Source organism: Ctenocephalides felis, unplaced genomic scaffold, assembly GCF_003426905.1.
Source record: "Ctenocephalides felis isolate EL2017-DRISC unplaced genomic scaffold, ASM342690v1 CF-g0.4_SCAFFOLD_03571, whole genome shotgun sequence".
Classification (NCBI taxonomy): Eukaryota; Metazoa; Arthropoda; class Insecta; order Siphonaptera; family Pulicidae; genus Ctenocephalides; species Ctenocephalides felis.
This window is the reverse complement of record NW_020539725.1, coordinates 61938182-61956375: the sequence shown is the minus strand read 5'-3', so window position 1 is coordinate 61956375 and position 18194 is coordinate 61938182. Positions and strand designations below refer to the sequence as shown.

The window sequence follows — 18194 nt, the reverse complement described above, 5'->3', positions numbered from 1 at the left end:
TTTTAATTTATCAGTAGAGTGTATTTTTTTAATTTTTAGTTTGATTGTCAGTAGAGTCTCTTTCAGTATGCTCGGCAGTAAAGGCCCTTTTACATTTAATTTTAATTTAATCTTAAGTAGAGTCACTTTGAATTTTATTTTTATTTTTCTTGTTAGTAGAGTCCTCCTTCTTTTTTCATTTTTAATTTGGTCGTCAGTAGAGTCCCTTTTTAATTTTCTTTTTATATGCTCGTCAGTATAGTCCTTTTAACCTTAAATTCAATTTAATCATCACTAGAGTCTCTATGAATTTTATTTTTATTTCTCTCGTCAGTAGAGTCCCCCTCCCTTTTTCATTTTTAGTTTGGTCGTCAGTAGAGTCCCTTTTTATTTACGAATAATATAGAAATAATTTCTAATCAATAATAAACTTACGTTTAGTACACGGCACAAATGTTTAATGTGTTTTATTTTCAAGGAACAGGGTAAAATATTGTTCTGATTCGGGCATTTCTCATTAAATCAAGATTTGTACTACGATGTGACTTTGAAATGTTTATTTATCTATGCCGATTTTTTTGTTGATATCGGTACGCATACAACGACAGATCTCTATTTACATACACGATGACTAATCACAATCGACCTGTATAGAAATGATATTATCGAGAGCGAATGACGACTTGGCCGTAACGCACTTTCGTTGCATTTGTACGAATTTACACCTTAGTCGCGCCTAAAGAAATTTACTTTAAGAATATTTTTTTTCCTAAATCAATTTTCCTTCACCCAATTATTTATAACTATTTCCTTAGCAATTATTTCCATTTGCAAGTTAATTTTTCCAAATCGTCGATAAGAAAATTGCAAGTACGGGTTTTTGCTGATTTCTGCGAATAAATGGAAAACGACACGCGAACAGAAATTACACGAATTATAATTTTATTTATTATAGTTGTAGTTATAGTTTTTTCTTTTCGAGAAAATTACATCACAAATCGACTAACTAGAAAATGAAACGTGATTATGATAATTTTAATAGTAGGGCAGCTAGTACGCCGATGGTAATTTTATAAATAACTAGTGGTTTATGGCATCGTGCCTTAAGGCAAATTGCTGGAACTTCCCGTACCGTAATGAAATATTCGAAAAAATTTAAACGTTAATAACAAATACTGTAAGGTTAATTATTTTTGCTACTTTGTTATATCTGAGCAAATCAAATGTAAATCATAAATAAATCAATTTATTTCCAGAACATTAACATTCGTCATTTCATTTCGAATTCAATTTCAAAAAAAATAGTTGCCTAATTTACACAAAAGTAGAATATAACTAGCTGTAAGTGGAATTCTGTCTTAAGGCAATTAAGGCATCGTGCCTTGAGGCAAATTGCTGGAACTTCCCGTACCAAAAATTATTATTTTTTTAAAAACGATTAACATTTTTGAAAAAATTTTACTTCGAAAAAATAAGATTTTTTAGAAATTTTAAATTGGACAAAAAATTACTTTTTTTGAAAATAAAATTTTTTTTAAAAAAAAAAAATTTAAACAATTTTTTTTATAAAAATTTTTTTTTGGAAAAAATGTTATCTTCATTTTGATATATTTTGGAAGATCTGAACTTTTTTTCAAAGCAATCGTACTGCTTTAACTGCATAGAGACAAAATATAAAGCGCGTAAGCGCCGCGTCGCTGTCTAACAGAAAAACAATGGTACGGAACCCATAGGAATGTAAACAAAACTTAAACTTATTGTTAAAATCTCAATAAAATATCTGATAATTTGATATGCATATGTCTAATGTCTAATGATTATTGTTGACCGCCAAATGTTATTTTTTTTTAGTTTTTTTTACTAGATCTCCGAAACCGCTAGACCTATCTTCATGAAAATTTGATCAAATCTTCATCTTGTTAATACAAGTAAAATGTTTTTTGAACTATACAAATCGGACGCTCCGTTCTCTTAAAAACTGAGTTACCGTTTTTGGCACTTTTTGCCCCGTATCTCCGGAACGGCTAGAATGTTTTTTGAATTATTCAAATTGCTTCATCCGTGTTCCCGAAATCGTCGACGAAAATTTGTATCCGAACACACACACATGCACGCACACACACACACACATACATCAATTTTCTCCAAGGTATGCCAACATATTCAGAAACCTCTGAAACGTGAAGATATATAAAAATTTTCATTTTCGATTTTTTTGCGATTACTTACCCTATGGAAAGTTAATTATAAATAAATCAGTTTATGATCTCCAGAACATTAACAATCGTCATTTCATTTCGAATCAAATTCCAAAAAAAAAATAGTTGCCAAATTTACACAAAATTGAAAAAGTGCTCCCGCATAGTCACAGTCTAAACGCATTTGCAAATAATTCTGTGCGACATTTTCACTTATACTGTGCTCAGTTTGGCGGCATTTTCACATTTTTCAATAATTTTCACAAAATTGGAAAAGTGCTCCAGTACACAAACAGTCTAAACGCACTTGCGTAAACATTTCTACCAGAGTGGCGCTTAGACTGTGCTTAGCTTGGGTGATTTTTTGAATTTTTAGTCCAAAATTACAAAAAAAAATTTTTGAAAAAAATTAGAAACAAAAAATTTTTTTTTCCAAAATCAATTGTTTTGTTGAAAAAAGCAGAAAGTTTTTTGAATCATTTAAATCGGACGCTTAGTTCTCTCAAAAACAGCCATTTTTTTTAAATTTAGCTCTGTAACTCCGAAACCTCTGGGCCTACCTTTGCCAAAAACTAATCAGCACATCTCCCTATCAATAGGAATCTAATGTTTTTTAAACCATTCAAATCGGTTGATCCGTTCTCTCAAAAATTCGCTTTCTATTTTTTGCACTCTTTGCTCCATATCTCCGTAACGGCTGGACCTACCTTTGCCAAAAACTAATCAGCACATCTCCCTATCAATAGGAATCGAATGTTTTTTAAACCATTCAAATCGGTTGATCCGTGCGCCCGAAAACGTGGACGAAAAAACGCGGACATACAAAACACACACACACACACACATCCATTTTTTCTGAGGTATGCCAAAATGTTCAGAAACCTTCAAAACGTCGAGAAATGTAAAAATTTTTGATTTCGATTTTTGGACGATTACTATAACTTACCCTACGGGAAGTTAAAAAAGGGACTCTACTGACGAGCCAATTATTATTTAACCCAGAAATTGAAAAAGGGACTTCACCGACGAGCTAATTATTACATAATCTTGAATATAAAAAAGAGACTTTACTGACGAGCAAATTATTAAATAATCTAGAAGAAAATAAAAAAGGGACACTACTGACGAGCAAATTATTAAACAATCTTGAATATACAAAAGAGACTTTATTGACGAGCAAATTAATAAAAAAAATCAGCAAAATAAAAAAAAGGACTATACTGATTAACAAATTTATTAGCAATATAAAAAAATAAGACTCTACTGACGAGCAAATTAAAAAATGATCTAAAAAATAAATCAAAAATTATAATTTTCAATATTATCAAAATTGAAAAAGTGCTCCCGTATAGTCACAGTCTAAACGCATTTGCAAATAATTCTGTGCGACATTTTCACTTATACTGTGCTTAGTTCGGGAGCATTTTCACATTTTTCAATAGTTTTCACAAAATTGAAAAAGTGTTCCAATACATAAACAGTCTAATCGCACTTGGGTAAACATTTGTACCAGAGTGGCTCTTAGACTGTGCTTAGCCTGGGTAATTTTTTGAATTTTTGTATTTAGTATTTTTCATCATCAACTACATTTTATCTGAAATGAAAATAAAAAGGGACTCTACTGACGAGCAAACTTAAATTAAAAGTATGAGGGGAATAAAAGGACACTACTGACAAGCAAATTGTTTTTTTAAAAGACACGAAAAAGGACTCTACTGACGAGCAAACTTAAATTAAAACTATGAGACGAAAAAAAGGACTCTACTGACGAGCAATTTGGGAAAAAACCTAAAATATAAAAACAGACTCTACTAATGAGTAAATCAAATAGCAATTTGAAATTAAAAAAAGACTCTACTGACGAAAAAATTTAAAAAATATGAAAATATAAAAGGACTCTGCTGACGAATAAACTGAAATAAAAAATATTAAAACAAAAAAGGGACTCTACTGACGAGCAAGTTTAAATTAAAAGTATGAGAATTCTCTCAAAAACTCGATTTCTATTTTCTGCACTCTTTGCTCCGTATCTCCGTAACGGCTGGACCTGCTTTTGCCAAAAACTAATCTGCACATCTCCCTACCATTAGGAATCGAATGGTAAATGAATCATTCAAATCTGTTAGGAATGGCCCGTGAAAAATTGGAGGAAAGATTGTATCCACACACACACATACACACACATTCATTTAGTTTCTGAGGTATGCTCCTTAAAAATGTTCAGAAACCTTCAAAACGTCGAGAAATGCAAAAATTTTCATTTTAATAAATGAATAATGATTTTGATGTATTCAATAGTGCGAGAGCTGGGGCCCTCATGATTACTATTTATACAGAATGTGATTAGAATAATTTTAATATACAAGGAGATAATCCCCAAGATAATTTTTAGGATATTTTAAGGATATTTTAGAAAAAAAAAATTATTTACCTCCGACTACTCTGCAAGTCAACATGACGTCATCTCCTTCCTCGTGAGGACCCAATTGGGTTCCATTCAATTGTCGTCCCCACCGATCGAGAACCGCTGGTATTTCAGGAGGAACTGAAATAAAAATAATACATATATAAATCCTGTACAGATCGACATAATTTTGGGGAATAATAAACAAAATTTTTGGGGGGGAGTGTCTGTGGCAACATAACAATAGATATTTTATACATAAATTTTGTATAATAATTACAAATTGTTCCTAAAATTCTATTCGATTATTGACAGCAAACATTTGATCTAAGTCTGTGCACTAATCAAAAATTTTTTAGGGGGAAGTCTGTGGCAACATGGCAATAATTAAATACTTTCTATAAGTGTTTTGACTAGTAATCACATATTGTTTCTACAATTCCATATTATTATTGACTATTATTATGCCTATTATTAGCAACAAACGTTTATTTTGAATTTATGCAATATTTAATTTTTTTAGGGGGAAAGTCTGTTGCAACATGCCAAGACCTAAATACTTTCTATAGGTATTATGACTAATAATCGCAATTTGGTCTTAAAATACTATTTTAGAAAATTATTTTAAAATTCTAGAATATAATTTTAGGAACAAAGATTCAATTTAAGTCTGTGCAATAATTAAAAATTTTTGGGGGGAAAGTCTGTGGCAACATGGAAGTATTAAATTTTAAATTTTAATAAGATATTTTAATTAATAATCGCAATTTTCTCCTAAAATTTCATTCTATTATTGACAATAAACATTTAATCTTAGTCTGTGCAATAATTAAAATTTTTGGGGGGGTAGTCTGTGGCAACATGAGAATCCTAAATATTTTATTGAGTTATATTAATTCGACAGATCTCTATTCACGCCTTCTAGTCGCGCCTTAAGAAGTTTTACTTCAGTAAAATCCTTTTCCTTATTAATTTGATTCTCTTAAATAAGAGTACTAAATGCACAATATAAGGAAAAGTTGCTTAAGTCGTACCTCTAAGTTTTGAATTCAATTTCAAAAAAAAAGTTTCCTAATTTACACAAAATTGAAAAAGTTGTATCATTACAGTACAAGACGATAAAATTAAAATTTTAAGATAAAAGGGACTCTACTGACGATCAAATTAAAATTTCAGTACAAAATGGGACTTTACTGACGAGCAAATTTAAATTTATATCTAGAAAATAAAAAGGGATTCTTAACGAGCAAATTTGAATTTAGATCTAGAAAATAAAAAAGGGACTCTACTGACGAGCAACTTTAAAATGTTAATAGAAAAAGAGACTCTACTGACGACAAAATTAAAGTTCTAATACAAAATAGAACTCTACTGACGATCAAATTTTAAATGTCCATAAAAAAGGGACTATACTGACAACCAATTATACAAAAGGGACTCTAATGACGAGCGAATTAAAATGTCAAAACAAAAAGTGACTCTACTGACAAGCTAATTTAAAATTGTAATACAAAAAGGGACTCTACTGACAAGCTAATTTAAAATTCTCATACAAAAAGGACTCTGATGACAAGCAAATTTAAAATTTTAATACAGAAAAGGACTCTACTAATGAGCAAATTGAATATCAGACTAGAAAATAAAATAAGGCACATAGGTATCGAAAATTCACCTAGATTTCTATCTACCCTCCATCTTTCCACTCACGTCATCCATGTATATATTTTTTTCTTTTTTTGTATATTTTATTACTTTATTTCTCAATTCTTTCTTCGGTTTTGTTAAGAATTTTTCCGCAAACGAATCGTCGTAAAGTTTTGATTGTGATTGAATGGCGAAACGTGATGTGTGCAACCGGCAACACATTTCGTATGCAAACGGTGGAGGAACGGTGGAGATAGGGAATTTTAAAGAAATAGATTTGAGAAAAAAATATAACGTGTAAATAGATTTTTATTACTTGGATTAAATGTTTGTTAATAAAAGAATGGTATTTTGAGATCAAATTTTGATTAGTAGTCAAAATATTTATTGAAAGTACACCTAAGTCTGTTTTTACACGGTAGATTGGTTCCAGAAGAAGCCGTGTAAAAAAAAAACGTGTAAAAAAAGACATTGATCTTATACAAAAATGGGTGATTAGTGTTCCTAATCTCTAAAACCTATTAAAATTAGTGAAAAACAAGAATTTTTAATAACAAGAATTCATGTTTATTTTAATAATAATTCTCCTAAATTAGTGCTATTCACATTTGCTTTGACCAGTAAAAATTGTTTGTACGCGCTAAAGGGGAATTCACTTAAATCTTTAAGCTAGTGTTCGCAAACTATCGATACTATCGATGGTTTCAGACTTTTTTCTTTCATAAATACTTTTTTGTGATATGAACATACTTCGCAAAAATTAAATTCGACAAAAAAATTTAAGTACATAAAATTTCAAATCGTGCTACATGGAATAAAATCGTGTAAAATATTAAAAATATTCAATTTTCAAACCGTGTACAAACAGACCGTGTACAAAAAGACCGTGTAAAAACAGACTTAGGTGTATTTAAGACTTTTATGTTGCCACAGACTTTCCCCCCCCCCCAAAAAATTGCACAGATTTAGATTCGAAGTTTGTGAGTTAAAGGACAAGAAGAGGTTGAATTTAAATTACAGTGAACTTTTTGGTGTCAGCGATAAAACGAGTTTTGAACAACGAATGAGACTGTAACGCCAGCGAAAAAGCAAAAAAAAATACGAGCAGTCAATGAATGTATGTTAATTTTAAATACATGAAGTTCTTTAAACACAATTATTACATAATCAGAAAACAATATTAGTTTAGGCGTTGTTTAACATAATCCACTGTTCGAACGAATATTATAGAATTTATTAATCAGCAATTACTTCATTTCTCTAATGAAGGTTTAAGTCATAAATGCTAATTACAATGACAAACCGATCATGTCATATTTGAAGTATGACTTGAATTACATTATTGTTTTCAAACATTATACATATTTTTAATGCTATTATAAATATATAATTTATAATTTATCATTATATAAATTTATATAACGGTTGGCACTAATAAATGTGTACATTACGAGTGTTGCTGTATTGCTAATAAACATTATTCAAAATTGTTATATGCTGTATTTATTTTTACTTAACTTTAATTTGCTAATTTGTACAGTAGCAAATAAGTTTTACTTCAATCGCGTGTGAACCTTTTTAACTTCCCGAAAATCAGAATTGAAAATTTTTACATTTCTCGACGTTTTGAAGGATTCTGAACATTTTGGCATACCTCAGAAAAAATGGATGTGTGTGTATGTGTGTGTATGTATGGATACAAATTTCCAGTCACGTTTTCGGGTGCACGGATCAACCGATTTGAATGGTTCAAAAAACATTCGATTCCTATTGATAGGGAAAAGAGCCATTTCGAAGATACGGAGCTAAATATGTAAAAAATGGCAGTTTTTGAGAGAACTAAGCGTCCGATTTAAATGATTCAAAGAACTTTCTGCTTGTCCTAACAAAATAATTGATTTTGGAAAAAAAAATTTTGTTCCAACTTTTTTTTTTTCTTTTTTAATTTTTTGTATATCGAAAATAAGTTAGATTTTATTTTTAATTCTGACTATAGTTCTAATATACTTTACAAATAATTTCAACTTTGCAATTCAGTTTATATAATATTTATAAATATTAGACAATGTTACAATATTTATAATAATCTATTTGAAAACATTCAGTATTCCTCGAACATTTCGTTACGGTACGGGAAGTTCTAGCAATTTGCCTTAAGGCACGATGCCATAATTGCCTCAAGACAGAATTATACTTACAGCTAGTTTTGTTTTGATTTCTCCCTACAATGTACAATACGAGTATATATTATCCCGGTGGAGACTTTCGGAAAAAGGTCAACGTACAATATCGTGAATCCTTTCCTCCACCGGCCTGCGTTTGTTTCGAATAAAATTGAGAAGTATTTCGCAATAAATTCTGATCGGGAATGAAAAATGTCTGCACTATAAATACCGCCGCACTATAATACATACAACTACCCTTCTATAGTGCAAAGATAACAGATAAGTTACTCTTCAAATATGACATGATCGGTTTGTCATTGTAATTAGCATTTAGAAATGAACCTTCATTAGAGAAATAAAGTAATTGCTGATTATTAAATTCTATAATATTCGTTCACACAGTGGATTATGTTAAATATTGTATTCGCAACTTCACTCATCATGTAATAATTCTGTTTGAAGAACTTCATGTAATTAAAATTAACATACATTCATTGACAGCTTGTATTTTTTTTACTTTTTCGCTGGCGATATAATCTCATTCTTTGAACAGCTGTAATATCTGTCTTGCCTGAAAAATATTTTCCCCTTTTAATAACTTCAAAGATAAGGCACAGGTGGAGCAGGGATTGACAACCTTTAATAAAACAATTATAGTCTAATTTTTTTTATTACCTATGACAGTTAAGTTGTATCTAAGGCTTCTAGTTTGTGTGTGTCTATAGTCGACACGACACCTATAGACGCCTGCGTCGTGCCTTCGGGCGTCCTGAAGTTCCAACCTGGCCGGTTCACCGTCGGCCCTAAAATGGGCCCTTGAACCGAACACTTCGGGGGCTGACCAGTGACGTGCAGCCGACAGGGGTTTGCCACGGACGTCGAAGCTGAAAGAGAAAAATCACATGGAACATTGAAAAATCACATGAACATTAATGATGGAACATTGTTGTTTTTATGAATATTTTGTTTTTGCGCACGCATATGTTGCGTGAGACCATTGTTATTAGTCAGTCATACTCAAATTTGATTATGTGAGCCTAATTTTTTATAAGCCTTGAAATGTAATTAAGCCTGATTTTGTTCTACTTGAGCCTCAATTTATTTTATTTGAGTCTGAATTTTTTTGAACTTTAAGTTATTATTTTATGTGAATTTGGATTTGTTTTATTTGGACCTGGACTTGTTTCATTTAAGGCCTAGATTTTTACCGCGTGAGCCTAGATTTTTTTAAAACCTACATTGTTATCGTTTGGACCTTGATTTTGATTGTTTGAACCTAAATTTTTGTTTGGGCCTAAATTGTATGAGGTTGGGCCTTGCTTTTTTGCTTGGTTTACTTGATTTTTATCGTTTGAGCCTTAGTTTTTATCGCCTGAGCCTAGATTTATATCGTCTGAGTCTAGATTTTTTCTAGTTGAGCCTAGATTTTTGTTTAAACCTACATTTTTATTGTTCAAGTCTTGATTTTTATCAAATGAGCTTAGGATTTTTGATTGCCTGAGCCTAGGATTTTTGTCGCCTTGAGCCTAGACTTTTGTCGTCTTGAGTCTAGATGTTTCTTTAAGCTTAAATTTTTGATTGCCTCAGCCTTGATGTTTCTTTAAGCTTAAATTTTTGATCGCCTGAGCCTAAGTTTTTGATCGCCTGAGCCTAAGTTTTTGATCGCCTGAGCCTAGATTTTTGACCAAGCCTAAATTGTTATTCTGAGCCTAAATTTTTATCACTATACTGAAGAGCAAATTGATTTTCGAACGATTCCCTAAAAATTCAAACAAGAAAAAGGACTCTACTGACGAGCAAATTGATTTTCGAAGGTTTCCCTACAAATTCAAACGAGAAAAGGACTCTACTGACTAGCAAACTGTTTTTTAGGTACTCTTTTTACGAAAAGCACTTCAAACGATAAAAAGACTCTACTGACGAGTAAAATATTTTCTGAACGATTCCTTAAAAAATGTAACAAGAAAGGGGACTCTACTGACGAGAAAAATAATTTCTAAACGATTTCTTAAAAAATGCAACGAGAAAGGAGACTCTACTGACGAGCAAAACAATTTCTGAACGATTCCTTAAAAAATGTAACAAGAAAGGGGACTCTACTGACAAGCAAAATAATTTCTAAAAGATTTCTTAAAAAATGCAACGAGAAAAGGAACTTCACTGACGAGCAAAATAATTCTGAACGCTTTCTTAAAAAATGCAACGAGAAAAGGGACTCTACTGACGAGCAAAATAATTTCTGAACGATTCTTTAATAAAAAATGAATTGAGTGAAGGGTAGATTTTTGATCAAGCCTAAATTGTTATCCTGAGCCCAGATTTTTATCACTTTGAACCTAGATTTTTATGTTTCAGTCAAGATTTTTATTGCTTCAGCCTAGATTTTTGCTGCCGATTTCTTTTGATTGAACTTAGATTTTTTTTGTCTGAGCCTAAATTTTTATTGCCTGAACCTTGATTTTGGTTGCTTTGAGCCTAGATTTCAAATGTTTAAGCCTAGATTTTTTATGTTAAAACTAAGATTGTTGTTAAAGTCTAAATTGATATTTAAGCTTCAATATCACGTTAGATAATTGTTATAAATTTAGTGTAGATTTTATTGCCTTTAGCCTAATTTTTACGGCCATTTCCTAGATTTTTGTTGCTTCAACGTAGATTTCAATCTAGATTTATTTTGTTCGAACTTAGATTTTTATAGTTTAGGCCTAAATTTGTATAGTTCAAGCCTAGATTTTTATTATTTGAGACAAGATTCTTATTCTTTGAGCCTACACTTTTATTAATCGAATTTAGATTTGTATCGCCTGTGCCTAGATTTATTTATTTAAAATCTTAGCCTTAATTTCTCATACTTAAGCTTAAAGATTTTTAACTGTTTTTATAATTATATTATTAGTTGAATCTAAACTTTTTGTTCAAGCACAACAGTTTTTCAATTGATTTTAGAATTTTTATCTTGATCGATTCGAATATATTTTTAACTTCCCGTAGGGTAAGTTATTGTAATGGGCCGAAAATCGGAATTGAAAATTTTTACATTTCTCGACGTTTTGAAGGTTTCTGAACGTTTTGGCATACCTCAGAAAAAATGGATGTGTGTGTGTGTGTGTGTGTGTGTGTGTGTGAGTGTGTATGTATGTATGGATACAAATTTTCGCCCACGTTTTCGGGCGTACGGATCAACCGATTTGAATGGTTCAAAAAACATTCGATTCCTATTGATAGGGAAAAGAGCTGATTAGTGTTTGGCAAAGGCAGGTCCAGCCGTTTCGGAGATACAGAGCAAAGAGTGCAGAAAATAGAAATCGAATTTTTGAGAGAACGGAGTATCCAATTTGAATGATCTAAAAAACATTCAATTAGTAATGATTGGGAGAAGTGTTTATTAGTTTTTGGCAAAGGCAGATCCAGCCATTTTGAAGATACGGAGCTAAATATGTGAAAAATGGCAGTTTTTGAGAGAACTAAGCGTCCGATTTAAATGATTCAAAGAACTTTCTGCTTGTTTTAACAAAATAATAGATTTTGGAAAAAAAAATTTGTTGCATTTTTTTTTTTTTTTTTTTTTTTTTAGTTTTTTGTATATCGAAAATATTTCAGATTTTATTTTTAATTCTGACTATAGTTCTAATATACTTTACAAATAATTTCAACTCTGCAATTCAATTTATATAATTCTTATAAATATTACACAATGTTACAATATTTATAATAATCTATTTGAAAACATTCAGTATTCCACGAACATTTCGTTACAGTACGGGAAGTTTCAGTAATTTGCCTTAAGGCACGATGCCATAATAGCCTCAAGACAGAATTCCACTTACAGCTAGTTTTAATTTACTCAAGAAATTTCTTTTTAATTCGAATTTACATTTAAATCTAATTTGCAAACATAACTGAAAAAATTCATACACAATCTAAATTTTAATTGTGCCTTTGATTATTATCTAATCATTGTATCTGCATTTTTGTAATAAATTCTTTTGAGTCTAAACATTTCTCATGATAAAGTATTTTTATTTTCTTAACGATATTTTATTTCATTATTAAAATCAAGAACATTTCGATTACGTTAAATAACTTACAACTTACAAGAGAACAATAGGTAATATTTCTCTACAAAACTAAATATCGATTACCCAAAAACCCACTTCTCAAATCATTTTCAATCCATAAAAAATATCACAACTTCACTATCTCACCTTACTAAGTGAACCGACACATTTTTTTTTCGTAATCGTCCAATTTGTATGTCGTTTACCTAAATCGTTCTATGAATTATTAAAATCATAATATTATCTTTAGACACCGCCTGTTTTAGGGGGGGTTGTAGTAAAAAATTGTATTTTCACTCAAACTACCCCCAAAAACCATATTATAGACAGATAAGAGTGTGGTTTGATATTTCCATTAGGGCACGTGCTTACGGTGGAGAAATAATAATACTGGGTCGATTGTTGGGAATTTTATTTTGCGGAATAATAGGAAAACTAGTGGTGTATGGCATCGTGCCTTAAGGCAAATTGCTGTAACTTCCCGTATCGTAATGAAATATTCGAGAAATTTTATTCGTTTTCAAATATATTATTACAAATAATGTGACATTCATTATTTTTATTATCTTATTGTTATATCTGAGCAAATCAAATGTAAATCATAAATCAATGAATTTATCTCCAGAACATTAACAATCGTCATTTCATTTCGAATTCAATTTAAAAATTCATTTCATTTAAGAATTCAATATAAAAAAGGGACTCTACTGACGAGCAAATTATTATTTAACCCAGAAATTGAAAAAGGGACTCTACTGACGAGCAAATCAATAAATAATCTAGAATATAAAAAAGGGACTTTACTGACGAGCAAATTATTAAATAATTTTGAATATAAGAAAGAGACTTTACTGACGAGCTAATTCTTAAATAATCTTGAATATAAAAAAGAGACTCTACTGACGAGCAAATTATTAAATAATCTAGAAGAAAATAAAAAAGGGACTCTACTGACGAGCGAATTATTACATAATCTTGAATATAAAAGAGATTTTACTGACGAGCTAATTCTTAAATAATCTAGAAATTGAAAAAAGGGACTCTACTGACGAGCAAATTATTATTCAACCCAAAAATTGAAAAAAGGGACCCTACTGACGAGTAAATTATTAAATAATCTAGAAGATAATAAAACGGGACTCTACTGACGAGCAAATTATTTTTTAACCTAGAATATAAAAAATTATTAAATAATCTAAAAGAAAATAAAAAGGGAATCTACTGACGAGCAAATTATTAAAAAAATCAGCAAAATAAAAAAGGATTATATTGATTAGCAAATTTATTAGCAATATAAAAAAATAAGACTCTACTGACGAACAAATTAAAAAATGATCTAAAAAATAAATAAAAAATTATAATTTTCAATATTATCAAAATTACTTTGACAAAACAACTACTTTTGAGGATAAAAAATTATTACATCTTTTTTTATTATTTTCCATAAAATATTTTTGTAATTTTGGATTAAAAATTCAAAAAATTACCCAGGCTAAGCACAGTCTAAGCGCCACTCTGGTACAAATGTTTACCCAAGCGCGTTTAGACTGTTTTTTCACTGGAGCACTTTTCCAATTTTGTGGGAAAACTGAAATTGAAATAAAAATGTGAAAATACCGCCAAGCTAAGAAGAGTATAAGTGAAAATGTCACACAGAATTATTTGCAAATGCAAATAGACTGTGTCTGTACGGGAGCACTTTTTCACTTTTGTGTAAATTAGGCAACTATTTTTTTTGAGATTGAATTCGAAATGAAATGACGATTGTTAATGTTCCGAAAATAAATTGATTTATTTATGATTTACATTTGATTTGCTCAGATATAACAATAAGATAGCAAAAATAATGAAACAATTACAGTAATTATAATAATGTATTTGAAAACGTTTAAAATTTCTCGGATTTTTCATTACCGTACGGGAAGTTCCAGCAATTTGCCTTAAGGCACGATGCCATACACCACTAGTTAATTATATATAGTTACCTGTATAATGGAATTCCAGCATCATCTTGGAACCAAAAGACCATGTATACTTTGTCATGATTAGGAGGCGTCACGCTACAAGGCAATGACACAGAGTGACCCTCCACCGCTTCGACTTGCACGATTTTTCCTAAAAGAAAAAAAATAGTTATAGACGAAAATTATAATTTAAATGAGCACAAAAATCAAAGGACATAAAAATCACGTTAATAAAATTTCCATTAACAATTAAAAATTATTTTACTATGAAATCCTGACTGACTGACTGAGCGAAGGCGTCAAAGGACAAAGGATCGGATTTAGACAAAGGATTATTTGCAAACCCGAGGCTGTGACAGAACTATTATTCTCACATTTACATCCATCTGTCAATAGCAGAGAATAGATGGAGCACCCTTTATATATATATATATATATATATATATATATATATATATTATATGTAATTTAGTTTAGCCAATCCTATTGTATTTGAATAAGCGACTACTAAATGAAGCTCCACCGTGGGACGTAAATCAGGAAATATCCTAATGGAGGAATAGAATATGGTATTGATATTGTATATGATATGGTTGAGTAAAATTTATCTAAGCAGATGTAAAATTGTCGAGAAAAGGGACTCTACTGACGAGCAAAATTATTTCTGAACTATTTCTTTAAAAATGCAACAAGAAAAGGGACTCTACTGACTAGCAAACTCGTTTTCGAAGGACTCTACTGACTAGCAAAATAATTTCTGAACGATTTCTTGAGAAATGCAACAAGAAAAGGGACTCTACTGACAAGCAAACTGATGTTTTAGAAGCCCTCTTAATAAATCTCTACAAAAATCATTTGAAACGAGTAAAGGGACTCTACTGACGAGCAAACTGTTTTTTTAAAGTTTGAAATGATAAAAAGGACTCTACTGACAAGCAAACTGTTTTTTATGCTCGAAATGATAAAAAGGACTCTACGGACAAGCAAACTGTTTTTTAAGCTGGAAATGATAAAAAGGACTCTACTGACAAGCAAAACAAATTCTGAACAATTCCTTAAGCAAATGCATCGAGAAAAGGGACTCTACTGAGGAGCAAATCGATTTTCGAAGGATTCCCTACGAATTCAAATAAGAAAAAGGACTCTACTGATGAGCAAACTCATTTCTGCAAACTGTTTTTTTATTATTCCTACGAAAATCACTTGAAACGATAAAATTGACTCAAAGGCACCCAAAGGGACTCTACTGACGAGCAAAATAATTTCTAAGTGATTCTTTAAAAAAAATGCGACAAGAAAAGGGACTCTACTGACGAGCAAAATCATTTCTGAACGATTCTTTAAACAAATGCAATGAGAAAACTTACTCTACTGACGAGCAAACTGCTTTCAGAAAGTATACTTTTAAAAAAAAAATGCAACAGGAAAAAGGGACTCTACTGACAAGTAAACTGCTTTCCCAAGGATTCCTTGAAGGAGAAAAAGGATTCTACTAACCATCAAACTAATTTTTCAAGCGCTCTTCATAAATTTCTACGAAAAATGGGACTCTACTTACGAGCAAACTAAACAAGAGATTTGAAATAGTGAGGGGTATCAAAGGGTTGTCCTTAATATGGACATTTTCGAATTTCTTTGCTCCCAAGGGCTTAAATGCTTCCAAAGTAATAAAAGAAAATTCTCTATAAGTTTTAGCTCTTAATATTAACATTTAGATAGTCCGCAATTCAATCAAAAGTTCTATATATTTATTATTAACAAATGCAATAAAACTTATAATCAACACCTCTATTGATGCAGCTTGTTCTAAAAATTTAAACAATTTGCTGACTGAATTTATGTCTCTTCAATTTATTATAATTATTTATATTCAAAAGTAGCCCCATAAAATATTCCTTTACCCTCCTCTGCTTTCACGTAATAAAATCAACTCTCCATCAGGTTATGTTGTAACATGATTGGATTTGAAAATCTGTGATGGGATTCGACTGGCGGACGTGATCAAGTTATTTTCATACAAAATTGCAATATGATAAACATGCGGCGATTAATATTATATTAGAACGGACGAAAGTTAATAGGAATTTACGAGCTTTAGATTATGTAACCGACGATGCATAAATTCGATGCATTAGCGAGGAAAATATTTTGAGAGAAATTTATCGACGGTGGAGAGTTTCTGTGACACGGTGGAGAGAGGGTAGATAGTTATTTAGTGAAATAATATTCCACTTGCAAATCTATTAGAAAAAAAGGTAAACACGCGATTGAAATAAAACTTATTTGCTGCTGTACAAGATGACATTTAAAGTGAAAATAAATACATCATGTAACAAATTTGAATAATATTTATTAGTAATATGGTAACACTCGTGATGCACACATTTATTAGTGTCAACCTCTATACACATTTATATAATGATAAATTATAGATTATAATAGCATTAAAAATATGTATAATATTTAAAAACAATAGTGTAATTGAAGTCATACTTCAAATACGACATGATCGGTTTGTCATTGTAATTAGCATTTACGACTTGAATCTTCATTAGAGAAATGAAGTAATTTCTGATTAATAAATTCTATATTTGTTCACACAGTGGATTATATTAAACAATGTCTAAATTAATATTATTTATTCATTATGTAATTATTGTGTTTGAAGAACTTCATGTAATTAAAATTAACATACATTCATTGACCGCTTGAATTTTTTTTACTTTTTTGCTGGCGATATAATCTCATTCTTTGAACAGCTGTAATATATGTCTTGCCTAAAAAATATTTTCCATTTTAATAACTTCAAAGATTTCTAGAAACTACGAATAATATAGATATAATTTCTAATCAATAAGCTTACGTTCAGTACACGGCCATACCATAACATGTTTTATATGTTTTATCTTTTGCTCGTCAGTAGAGTCCTTTTATTAATTCTAGATTAGTTTGCTCGTCAGTAGAGTCCTTTTATTAATTCTAGATTAGTTTGCTCGTCAGTAGAGTTCCTTTTATTAATTCTAGATTAGTTTGCTCGTCAGTAGAGTTCCTTTTTTGCATATTTTAGCTGTAGCTCGTCAGTACAGTCCCTTTTTTAATTCTAGATCAGTTTGCTCGTCAGTAGAGTCGCTTTTTTAATTCTAGATCAGTTTGCTCGTCAGTAGAGTCGCTTTTTTAATTCTAGATTAGTTTTCTCTTCAGTAGAGTCCTTTTTTTATTTCTAGATTAGTTTGCTTGTCAGTAGAGTCCCTTTTTAATTTCTAGATTAGTTTGCTCGTCAGTAGAGTCCATTTTTTGTATATTTTAGCTTTTACTCGTCAGTAGAGTCTTTTTAATAATATCCTAGCTTTTGCTATGATAAGAAAAAGCGAGAAAACGTATTTTGCAATATATGAAAATAAAAAGGACTCTACTGACGAGCAAATAAAAAAACTACTTAAACTATGAGAAAAGGACTCTAGTGACGAGCATAATGAAATGGAAAACATAAGACGAGAAAAAAGGACTCTACTGACGAGCAAACTTAAATTAGAAGTATGAGACGAAAGGACTTTACTGACGAGCAAAATGAAATGCAAAACATGAGACGGAAAGAATACAATATAAAAACAGACTCTACTGACGATTAAATCAAATAGCAATTATGAAAATAAAAAAGGACTCTACTGACGATCAAATTGTGCTTTAAAAGACACGAAAAAGGACTTTACTGACGAGCAAATTAGAAAACATAGAAGATAAAGAGATTCTACTGACGAGCAAACTGAAATAAAAATACGAGA

General features: G+C 30.5%; 1 protein-coding gene across 1 annotated transcript in view; it reads right to left on the bottom strand.

Annotated features, from left to right (window-relative positions):
* The window catches only part of LOC113386440 (hemicentin-1-like), a 146342-nt gene that overhangs the window by 52620 nt on the left and 75528 nt on the right, over positions 1 to 18194 (bottom strand). Inside the window, exons 7-9 of the mRNA XM_026624221.1 lie at positions 14434 to 14563; positions 9066 to 9274; positions 4609 to 4722 (exon numbers count right to left, since the gene is read on the bottom strand). Coding sequence (XP_026480006.1) covers positions 4609 to 4722; positions 9066 to 9274; positions 14434 to 14563 — 453 coding nt within the window. The remainder of the gene's footprint in view (positions 1 to 4608; positions 4723 to 9065; positions 9275 to 14433; positions 14564 to 18194) is intronic.